Here is a 12,383-nt window from a genome sequence, read left to right as displayed (position 1 = left end):
CTCCCCTGGTCCCCTGGCTCCCCCCTGGTCCCCTGGTCCCCTGGTCCCCTGGTGGACGTATCAGATCGTCAGAAGATCCACGCAAACCCTCTCCTCCGAGTCTCCCTGAGGGGCTGAGACCGGCAGGAATTTGCTGGAGTTGTCCAGATCATGGACAGGCAGATGTCTCCGGAGGTTATATTACCCCATCGTAATCCTGTACTCATAGTCATCATCGTCATTCGCCTGAGTGGGAATGAGCACGGACAGAATGATGTGGCGCGCAGTACATGAGAGGGCTTTTATGAGGCTCAATGTTACGGTTCACATCAGGGACCCACTGCTGAGTGCAGGGCTGGGCTGTGTTTCATCCAAGCACAATAAAAGTCTGTGGCACCTCCAAAGAAAACAACTGTGTGGACGCACATGGAAGGCCTGATTGGTACCAGAGATAATCAGGATCGTATTAAGACTGTTTTCATTGGTTTTCTTTGTTTGGAGCGGGGGAACCCAACCTTTAAAGGACGGGCTGTCGCATGGCTGTCCTTGTGATCCTGATCCTGCCCATCCACATGGCTCTCCAGCAGACCGGCTATCTTTAATTTGTGCTGGAACCCTAAAGGGGAAACATTGAGGAAAGGCTCTGAGCTGAAGTTCTCCTCGATGTTTTCAGACTGTCCCTTCTTATCGCTGCGGCTCGCCTGCTACACCCTCCCACGGCTTATCTCCTGAGGCTCAACGCCTGCAGCTCATCTCCGGGGCGTCATCGCCTCGTTCCCAGTACCCGTGCGGGTGCTGAGGGAAAAGAAAACCCCCTGAAATCCAACGTGTCATCATAGACATCCTTCACACCCAGCGACGCACCAAGACGGCTCCTACTGGACGCCTGGAAATTCAGTCCCGCCGCCGCCCCCTTATCCCAGTAAAGGGCGTTGAGTCTCCCTCAACCATGGACACCATGATCTCCATGGAAACCAATCGCACACGTGTGCGAGACGGACGTCTGTACTCTTTCTACTCTTTCCGGTAATTGCATCGCTCGACCGACCCAAAACGAGTTCCACGGGTGCTTTTATTTGTCGGCTCAGGCGGGCCCAGAGGTGGTCTTTGGGCCCTATCTTGCACCCGGCGCAATTGACTTTCAACACCGACGTATGTATCGTTGCTAGTTTGCACCCGGCACAAAGCTGATTTCCCCCCGCAGCACCACTACACTTGCGCCTGGAGAGGCGTGTCGGCGAAAAGCAGAGCCATGTTCCGACGCAAATGATACTTGGTGCTATTTTAATGATCTAAACATTGCACCAATCCAATTGCGCCACTGACTGAAAATTCCTGGTCTAAATGCACTAGCGGATAGCGCAGTTGGTGTTGCTATTTTGACGGGCCATGGCAGGTCGGAACTGCAACGTATACGCTTACACACACGTAGGCTATACACAGCACAAACATGCAAACGATTAGCCTGATTTAAATATTATTATGTCAAAGATTGTTCATATGTGTGAAACTGCATAGAAATAGTGTGTGGATTGTGGAAACATTTTTTTTCCATAGGGCTGAACATGAATGAAGTATAGTAGGCTATGCTATGCGTTAAAATAATAATAATAACAATAATACATTTGAGCAAAGTATATTCCAGCCTTCCCAAACAAAATCTAGTCTTAGGGTAAATGGTTGGTTAAATGATTTGGGAAAGAACAGCTGATACAGCGGTAAGTTGTACTTTTAAATCAATGCATCTGCAAACACCGTACAGCAAACACAGACACCGCGAGTGAGTGTTTAAAAGAATGAATGAGTGTGGGTGATGCTTGGTGCACATGTGTGTGCGCGCCCATCTGTTAAAACACACGCAAACTAAACACGTAACACATAATACAGTCCATGGCGATGTATATTAACGGGGGGGACATGCATATTATGAACACAAGTCGATATTGTATACAAACGATGTTTGTTAATGTTATTTGTTATATGTTGCCGCATATCATTAAATAGACCCACAGTTGTGGCCACAGGACTGCGTCCACATATCATATATGTGTTAAGTTGTCTTTGCCGCAATTTACATGACGAATCAGTGTTTCTGAAGTTGGAGAAGAAAACGCTTTTCCATGTGTGAATTATGCCTATTATTTGGCCATAAACTGAGCCATTTGAAGCTTCAAATTCATGTGGTCATGCATCTGTCTCAGCGGAGACTGCAAACGTGCTGTCAAACTATCAACTCGTCAAGTCAAATGCGCTGACTCTTAAAGGGGATGGCAGGTGGAACTCTCATTGGTTTATTGCACGTTATGCCCAAGACACACCTATGGGTTTCAGCCCAACCCATTTTAGATTTGCGTCGGGCACAAGAGCCATTTATCCGCCGTCATAATAGCAACATCACCATAGAACCGCCCACAAAGCTACTCCTGTTTTGCGCCAAAACACATGCGTTTTAGACCATCTAAATAGGGCCCTTAGTGTCTTAGACCTCACTTTTGCCTTTTGGCCGTCACATTTGAACCAGCTTACATACTGGTGGCACCTACAACAGGACACTAGGGGTGGCTCTGGAGGTCTATCACTGGGGATTACACAGGTAGAGACCTCTGCATAAACACACTCACACACCAACACATGCTGGCTCTAGCCCTGTCACAAGCTCTGACAGCCTGAGCTTCCTGCCCTCATATTATAACCATTGAATATTAGAAGCAGCCAATACCTCATTTAGAAAGCTAACTAAGGGTTATACAGTTGGAACGCTGTTTTTAAGAAATGTGTTATTGGGCATGTTTCTCCCGAGGCATAAAGAATCTATTGAGGTCAGGACTTGTGTCACATTTTCAATGTAGAGAAATACAAAGTGTCTTAGCACCACTGTTTAAACGTTCCCAGTCCGCCTTGAAGAGGAACAGAGGAACGCCTCCAACATGTCCGCCCCTGTGTGTCCAACTCGCCACCTTTCTGAACATCTGGCGTTAAGATGCCCTTTAGCAAAGCACTTAACACCCAGCCGTGCCAAGTTTAGCAGCACAGTCAACCATTAGCTGACTGGAACCCGCTGGGAATAAGTGTGACTGTTTCAACAGGCAACCAGGGAGTCGCTATGACCAAGAAAGAGGACTCGCTCTCCCTCTCCCTTTCACTCACACGCTCACTCCCTCTCTCATACTCACTCTCTCATGCGCACACACACGTAGACACTTTTCCCTCGAAAAGATGATACAACTTAAAGTCCTAATTTTTTTCTGTAATGTTATGTTGCACACAGTGTTTGAGTTGTGCGGCTACCATTCTGTTGGTGGAAGGCCTCTCCTTGTTATTAACTCTTATGGAACACAGTGTTACGATCACGCAGGAAGGTAGTGCATCCAGAAGTTTACCGGGGTTGATATAGAGGGAGCTGATTGGTGCCTGCCGGCAGGTGTGTGTAGCTGAATGAAGGAGAGACTGGGGATGTTTCCCAATGTGAAGGCTGCAGCCTTGCCAGAACGCTTCATTGCGAGTCGCGTCCTTTGGAGATGAGGCTAGAGTCCTGGCTTAGAGTGCTGCCTAGCGTTTGTAGCGTTCAGAGTTTGGACCGACTTGCTACTGTGGAAGCTTCCTCTTTTTAATACTGCTCCAGTGGTAAATATTGTAATATTTTAATTTGTTGTAATTGTTATTGGCGACAGTAGTTTGTTTAAACACCAGCTACATACATATTAAAACAAATCAATCCATGCAAAATATCGCCTATCATTACGTTGCGAAAACATTTGAAAAGAATCACACAGGTCTTTAAGTTTAATTTTTTGCATTTACATGATTAATCTATAAAAAGCAATACGTCATGAAATATATGACTTGTGTAAAGCAGTGTGTATTGCTTCACGTCCACAATGTTTAAATCCCCCGTGCAGCGCGTCAACACAGGCCTGCACCGCGGTACACGGCGCCGGGGGGGATGTGGGCGGGGCCACGTTGAACCCACGCAAACAGGACACGCCCATAAGGCGGAGCCTAGACAGCGTAGCCTAGAACACAGCCTATATATATATATATATATATATATATATATATATATATATATATATATATATATATATACTATATATAGGCTGTGTCTAGGCTAGTATATATTAGCCTAAAGTTAAACTGAACTGAACTAATATATATTAGCCTAGACACAGGCTAATATAAGTTTAAAAAGTTTTTTTTACATTTTTTACTTATATTAGCCTGTGTCTATCTTTTTGTTGTGTGTCCTTGTGACTCTTGAGCTATTTATGTGAACCTGACTGCATGACAAGTTTCCCTTTTGGGACAATAAAGTTAAACTGAACTGAACTGAAATGAACACATCCGCACCAAACAAATGTATCCAAGGGAAAATCCTCAGATGTCTTAATAGAGATTGGCAACCTTATTTTAAAATCTTTTTCCACAAAGCGCTTCCTTTTCTCCCGTCCACATGACCTCCCTGCAGACGCCAGGGCTGTTCAGCGGCAGCCCGAGCTGCCAGGGTGTTCCACAGCAGGGAAGTAGAGTCAGTTTGAATTGTTGCAAGGAGCATCATTGTATGGCTTTGCATATTCACAGTAGTACACTCTCAACATCCAAGCCACCGACAGTAAAAGCGAAATAACACACACACCCAAACACAAACACACGGCGAGAGGAAGAACGGAAAAAAATCTGTCGGCGATCTGTGAGTTCTGTGCCGAGGTGGTTTGGGTTGGAGGCTCCTGGGACTGGCCAGAGGTATAATTTGTCGACAGAATCTGGCTATAGCCCGGTGGTGGAGGATCGTCTGTTGCTTCCTTGTCATTTGCACGCATGCGCATGCGCAAATGACAAGGAAGTGTGTGTGTGTGTGTGTGTGTGTGTGTGTGTGTGTGTGTGTGTGTGTGTGTGTGTGTGTGTGTGTGTGTGTGTGTGTGTGTGTGTGTGTGTGTGTGTGTGTGTGTGTGTGTGTGTGTGTGTGGCTTTATGCCGACCAGTGTGTGTCTCTGCGTTACTGTCTGTTGCGTTCCATAATACCCCATGACGTGCAGTAGGCCTAACTCCAGGCCTCTGTGCGTGTTTAGTTCCTGAATGTTGTGGATCTCCTCCTTCAAATGGTAATTATCGATGCAGCAACTTGAGTTGAAGCCCTATTACTTTTATGAATTTTACTAGAAACGCCAAAATCCTTGGAGAAAAATGGATTCTGTGAAGCCTGCAAAGTTGAACATTTAGCAGCTGGAAGAACGCTCGCTGTAAGGGATGCTGCACCTTCAGCTTATTGGAGCTCATCTCTACATTTGACCAGAAAGTTCACATAAGCACAAAAGATAACTCTGCTCAGTCCTCTTATTAAGCTGTAAATGTAAAACCATAGCACTCTGGAATGTGTGTGTGTGTGTGTGTGTGTGTGTGTCTGGAAAGACCATTTAGGCACTACAGACAGAAGGTTAGCTGGGGGAGAGCTGACAGTGTCCCCCCCTTAGATACTTAACACTCCACAGAGAGAGTGACCTTTATGACCCTGCACTCACACACTGGCTATGTGTGCGGGTCTGTGTGTGTGTGTGTGTGTGTGTGTGTGTGTGTGTGTGTGTGTGTGTGTGTGTGTGTGTGTGTGTGTGTGTGTGTGTGTGTGTGTGTGTGTGTGTGTGTGTGTGTGTGTGTGTGTGCGTGTTTAAACGTAAAAGTGCACATGCACGTTTATGTTTGCATGCACATGTTTGACCAGATGCACATGCAGCGTTGTGACCTCGTTAGTCACAGCGAGCAGTGCTTCCCAGTGCTTCCCAGTGCTTCCCAGTGTGATGTTTGAGATGAGCGTTGTAGCAGCCGTGGTACGAGGAGCCCGTCCACAGAGCTGGGCCAGGCCTGTGGAGAGGCCCTCCCACCGCAGCAGTTACATAAATATAAAACAAGAACCCGCTGGTCGCTTGTGATTTTTAATCAGAACGATTATTTTTATTGAGGTTCTGTGAAAGTTGTACATTGCACACAAGCACGCCTGGCCATGTGGACCGGCAGAACAATGGCCTGTTTTAACGTAGGGACGTACAGAGACAGCCTGTAGCTCAAATATGGTTCTCCTTTGCTGGGGAGTACCCACAAGGTAGGTGTGTGTGTGTGTGTGTGTGTGTGTGTGTGTGTGTGTGTGTGTGTGTGTGTGTGTGTGTGTGTGTGTGTGTGTGTGTGTGTGTGTGTGTGTGTGTGTGTGTGTGTGTGTGTGTGTGTGTGAACCCCTATAGAGTGTGCTGGTGCCTGGTTCTAAAGTCTTCCATATGGCTCGGCTTAGAGCGCATGACACACAGATCTCACACAGGCCAAGTAGGCAGCATGTGGTTAGCATGTTGGAGTGTGTTTGAACTTATGATATGGTTTGAAATGAGAAGGATCGTCCGGGTTGAAGGAGAAAAGATAAGGGAGTGAAAGTTATAATGATGTGAATAACCATATACATCTCTCCCTATCTCATTCTCCCTCTCTCCCTCCCGTCCCTTCTACATGTGTTTCAAATCATAGCTTGTGATGGCATCCCTTTGCCATAAACAGAAATAAAGACGAAATACATGGCCAAACATTTACTCCAAATGCGGTTTTTACATCTGTGTGAGAGATTCCGACATACACTGTTCCTTTCAGAGACGGAGCTTTCGCTTTGCTTTCAGAGACGGAGCTTTCGCTTTGTCTGTGAAGGCGTGAGTGTCTATGTGGTGAGCATGTATGTATGCATGCTTTGTCTGCCAGCAAAATGTATCTGAAGCAACTCTACCACCCGAAAGGCAGGCTTGAGTTTCTTCCAACCGCCAAGTTGGTCAAAGTGCTGATATATTGCTCGAGGCTGACCTCTAGTGGAGGTGTTGCGTATTGCGCCGAGTATTTGCGTCGAGCACCGTCTGTTTTGTTTGGCGCGCTGCGTTTTCTCACATGTTTCAGTACAGGAGGAAACCAAAAACCCACGAATGAAATAGGGAGCTTGTCTTAAAAATGTAGCAAACTTTCCTTCATGTCTACCTCAACATACTTAATCTTGCAGTCGCCTCAGGAAACATATCACTGAAGGATTTCATTTCAGTAAATGTTCTACAGAAAACCCGGGGTGCAAACTAGTCATTATTTTCATTGTGGATTTTTTTTTGATGATTAATTTAGTCTAGAAAAGTCCATCAATTATGCTCATAATTACCAGTACCGTATGCTAAGTTTTCTATATGCTTAGTTCTGTCTAAGAAGTAGCCAAGAAAAACGAATGAGGAACAGATCTCAAAGAAGAACACGTTTTAGTACTTTCCTGGATGGATAACAAAGGCATTGATTATTAAAAAGAATGGATAGTTACAGCAATACAGAACAATAATAAAACTCTCCTCACTCTGTCTAGGGATGATTTTGACGAGGAGGGCTTCTGCCAGCCCTACCGCGGCATCGCCTGTGCCCGCTTCATCGGCAACCGCAGTATCTTCGTCGACTCGCTGCAGATGCAGGGGGAGATCGAGACCCAGATCACAGGTGAGAGAGACACTGCTGTCTGTGGGCCTGTGTGTGTGTGACTGGTTTTAGAGAGAGACTGCTGTCTGTGGGCCTGTGTGTGTGTGACTGGTTTTAGAGAGAGACTGCTGTCTGTGGGCCTGTGTGTGACTGGTTTTAGAGAGAGACTGCTGTCTGTGGGTGTGTGTGTGTGACTGGTTTTAGAGAGAGACTGCTGTCTGTGGGTGTGTGTGTGTGACTGGTTTTAGAGAGAGACTGCTGTCTGTGGGTGTGTGTGTGTGACTGGTTTTAGAGAGAGACTGCTGTCTGTGGGTGTGTGTGTGTGACTGGTTTTAGAGAGAGACTGCTGTCTGTGGGTGTGTGTGTGTGACTGGTTTTAGAGAGAGACTGCTGTCTGTGGGTGTGTGTGTGTGTGTGACTGGTTTTAGAGAGAGACTGCTGTCTGTGGGTGTGTGTGTGTGACTGGTTTTAGAGAGAGACTGCTGTCTGTGGGCGTGTGTGTGACCTGACTGGTTTTAGAGAGAGACTGCTGTCTGTGGGCGTGTGTGACCTGACTGGTTTTCATCAGTGTTGCAGCTGTCTTGGCTCCTACCTCCACTAGGACTCCAGCCACTGGAGGGACAGCAGGCAATGAACTTCTGATCTGCAACATCAAGGAGCAGCTCTAGCTGTGATGTTTCTGGAAGGTGCCGCCATTCTGAGCGTCTGGCAAGAGCGTGGGTCATAAAGTAGCACACTGAGGTGCTCGGCCTTCACTTATATGAGGGGGAGAGTTTGATCCACGTGCTAATATCTCCCGTCCTCGCTCCGCTCTATGTGCATCACAGCCATGTGTAGGCCTCTTGGTCGCACTCTGAACGCACACTGTGAGTGTGTCTGTAACAGATTCATCAAAAAGAGTTCAGATGAAAATAGATTTTGTTGGGGCCACCTTACCAAACCTTTCATTAACTAGATGTGTGGAATAAACCACGACGAGGAAGAATTAATCCTCCCCGGAATGGTTTGCTCCAATTTTACCACAGTTACTTACCCCGGAAATTCAGAGTTCTCGCGAGAGCACAATTAGAATTTGCTCAGCGAGTCACTCTGGGAACGAGCAATATACTCACTCCCCGATTCCCCTGGCCCAGAACATTAACCAATCACATCCGTGTATCTGATATAGGGGGGCCAAAAGCGTTGATGTTTTACTGATCGAGTCTTGCCGTATTGGTTAGCTCCGCTGGTCTGGATACTCACCCCTTGTATTCTTCTGATTGGTCGTAGTGTTATCCAATTGCGTGCAGTGATATTTTGAAATGTATGCTTGGGACCGCCCCTCAAGTTGGGCCGTTTTCATTACTCATTGCCAGACCCTACAGCTTTCTAGATGTGGGTCTGGATTTCCAGGCTAACAGTTACAATAGACCTCTGAAGAATAAGTCCCGCCTCCGAGGCTCCGGTTCCCTCGGTCAAACGTCTATAGGGAATAACATGGGGTTTATGAATGGTCGTCCATAACAAACTCTGTAGCTGGCGAAGGAGTAAAAGCTGCATCACGTTTTGAACTACACACTTTTTCCATCTAGTTTCGACTGGCTTTTTGGGTTGTCATTGCCGTTAAAGTAGTAAACGATTATTAATGCTTCTTTAACGGCACCGACAATCCAAAAACCCAGTCTAAACTAGTTGGATGTTTAGAAAAAGTCATTCATAAACCCCATGTTATTCCCCATAGACATTTGACAGAGGGAACCGGAGCCTTGAGGCAGGATGTATTCTTCAGAGAACTATTGTAACTGTTAGCCTGGAAATCCAGACCCACATCTTGACAGCTGTAGGGACTTCTCGGAGAGGACTGTGATTAGAAAATCGTTACTTTCATGTATAACATTATTGGTTTTCTTGTCGGCTTGTTCAGTGGAAATGAACATATTTTTCCGTGGTACTTTGTGTCTTGTTCTTGCGTTGTCAAGGAACCATCTAGTCGATAGTCGTCATTGACCACCGTTGTTAATGCTCTATTCTCAGCACATCGGTAGAGTCTGTACTGTTCACAGGCAGCGGTGTTTCACACACCTTTAGAACGTTACTGACCAATCAGGATCAAGTATTGAACAATCTTCCTCTGTGTCCGTCCCCAGCCGCCTTCACCATGATCGGGACGTCCAACCACCTGTCGGACCGCTGCTCCCAGTTCGCCATCCCCTCCCTCTGCCACTTCGCCTTCCCCACATGCGACCGCAGCTCGGGGGCGGACAAGCCCCGCGACCTGTGCAAGGACGAGTGTGAGATCCTGGAGAACGACCTTTGCAAGACGGAGTACATCATCGCCCGCTCCAACCCCCTCATCCTGAAGCGGCTCAAGCTGCCCAACTGTGAGGAACTGGCCGCGTACGACAGCCCCGCCGCCGCCAACTGCCTGCGCATCGGCATCCCCATGGCTGAGCCCATCAACAAGAGTAAGTCCGGGGGCCACGGAGGCCCGCGTCGTACGGGACAGCTGCGGGACGCCGCCCGTTATCGCGCCCCAGTGGATTTCTATGTGGCAGATCCACTTGCTCAAATGTGTTATTTTATTTCTATGCAATTTATCGTGCATGTTTACAAGACTCCCCGTTGAATTTCAAGCAGTATCTATTCTGTCTATTCTATTCTGAGCCTAAAAGGTATGAGCTCCCTCACGGATGTGTAAGCTGTGGGCGATGCCTTCTTCAGTTGGCTGAACCCGTTAAGCCGCTGAGGATCAGCCGGCTCACATTTGTGTTTTTCATTTGTTCTTTCTTAAGGTTTTCACCCCTTGAGTTGCACTCTATGGGTGGAGCATTTACATGAAAACAAGTTTTCTCTCCAAAGTGTTTTGTGGGTACTTGGCCGTAAAATATCTAAGAGGGGATACATTGGTCACAAGTAGTTTGAGAACCACTGTATCAGCGCATCGGGAGAGATGTCTTCTCCCATGAAGGAAAACAATTACGGAAATACTGCAGTAGGCTCTGGCTACGCTTCTATTTAAAAGTGATATTGCATTTCCCCAGAGAGCTCCTGATCACAGAACGTACTCTGTGGCTCGGAGCCCCCTGATGACAGCCGTACTTTGTTTCTTCCAGACCACAAGTGTTTCAACGGCTCCGGCTCGGACTACCGCGGCACGGTGAGCATGACCAGGTCGGGGCGCCAGTGTCAGCCCTGGAACTCCCAGTACCCCCACAGCCACAGCTACCTGGCCGTCCGCTACCCCGAGCTCAATGGGGGCCACTCCTACTGCCGCAACCCCGGCGACAAGCACGAGGGGCCCTGGTGCTTCACCCTCGTGGAGAGCGTGCGCATGGAGCTCTGCGACATAGCCGTCTGTGGTGAGGAGCTGTTTGACCTCGTTTTACTCTACTGTGCTGTACTCTACTGTAATCTACCGTACTTGACTGTACTATTCTAATGTACTCTTCCTTACTCTACTGTACAACTGTACTCTTCCTTACTCTACTCTACTGAACAACTGTACTCTTCCTCACTGTACTCTACTGTACAACTACTCTTCCTCACTATACTGTACTCTACTGTACAACTGTACTCTTCCTCACTATACTGTACTCTACTGTACAACTGTACTCTTCCTCACTGTACTGTACTCTACTTCTCTACTCTTCCCTACTCTATTCTACTGTACTCTACCTTACTCTACCTAACTACTGTACTCTGCTGCTCCTTACTGCTGTACTCTTCCTTACTGTACTTTGCTGTATGCGTTACTGTTTTCAACTGTACACAAGTGTTCTCTCCTGTACTCTACTGTACTCTATGGGTTACTGTTCTCTACTGTACTCTATGGGTTAATGTTCTGTACTCTACTGTACTCTATGGGTTACTGTTCTCTACTGTACTCTACTGTACTCTATGGGTTACTGTACTCTACTGTACTCTATGGGTTACTGTTCTCTACTGTACTCTACTGTACTCTATGGGTTACTGTTCTCTACTCTACTGTACTCTATGGGTTACTGTTCTCTACTGTACTCTACTGTACTCTATGGGTTACTGTTCTGTACTCTACTGTACTCTATGGGTTACTGTTCTGTACTGTACTCTACTGTATTCTATGGGTTACTGTTCTGTACTCTACTGTACTCTATGGGTTACTGTTCTCTACTCTACTCTATGGGTTACTGTTCTCTACTCTACTGTACTCTATGGGTTACTGTTCTCTACTCTACTGTACTCTATGGGTTACTGTTCTCTACTGTACTCTACTGTATTCTATGGGTTACTGTTCTCTACTCTACTCTATGGGTTACTGTTCTCTACTCTACTGTACTCTATGGGTTACTGTTCTCTACTCTACTGTACTCTATGGGTTACTGTTCTCTACTGTACTCTACTGTATTCTATGGGTTACTGTTCTCTACTCTACTCTATGGGTTACTGTTCTGTTCTCTACTGTACTCTATGGGTTACTGTTCTGTACTCTACTGTACTCTACGGGTTACTGTTCTGTACTCTACTGTACTCTATGGGTTACTGTTCTCTACTGTACTCTATGGGTTACTGTTCTGTTCTCTACTGTACTCTACGGGTTACTGTTCTGTACTACTGTTGTACTATTATTCTTGTGTATGTGCATGGCGATTCTTTGCCTTTGTTGTTACTTAGTTGTTTACGGAGCCGCCGAAGTGACATGAAGGGAAAAAAAAGACTTGTCCTGGAGACAAACACTGACTATAATTTTGTGAGATCTCTTGTTTGATTTGTGAGATCTCTAGTTTGATTTGTGAGATCTCTAGTTTGATTTGTGAGATCTCTAGTTTGATTTGTGAGATCTCTAGTTTGATTTGTGAGATCTCTAGTTTGATTTGTGAGATCTCTAGTTTGATTTGTGAGATCTCTAGTTTGATTTGTGAGATCTCTAGTTTGATTTGTGAGATCTCTAGTTTGATTTGACTCAGCGCTCCGCCGTGCTG

General features: G+C 46.4%; 1 protein-coding gene across 1 annotated transcript in view; it reads left to right on the top strand.

The window, feature by feature from the left end:
- The window catches only part of ror1 (receptor tyrosine kinase-like orphan receptor 1), a gene marked incomplete at its 3' end in the record, with an annotated part of 117,690 nt that overhangs the window by 97,544 nt on the left and 7,763 nt on the right, over positions 1 to 12,383 (top strand). Inside the window, exons 6-8 of the mRNA XM_084473464.1 lie at positions 7,340 to 7,467; positions 9,573 to 9,890; positions 10,539 to 10,784. Coding sequence (XP_084329590.1) covers positions 7,340 to 7,467; positions 9,573 to 9,890; positions 10,539 to 10,784 — 692 coding nt within the window. The remainder of the gene's footprint in view (positions 1 to 7,339; positions 7,468 to 9,572; positions 9,891 to 10,538; positions 10,785 to 12,383) is intronic.

The sequence above is a fragment of the Micromesistius poutassou genome (genome assembly GCF_964030765.1).
Source record: "Micromesistius poutassou genome assembly, chromosome: 9".
Classification (NCBI taxonomy): domain Eukaryota; kingdom Metazoa; phylum Chordata; class Actinopteri; order Gadiformes; family Gadidae; genus Micromesistius; species Micromesistius poutassou.
Note: the sequence above shows the minus strand (reverse complement) of the source record. Positions and strands in the feature narration are given on the sequence as shown.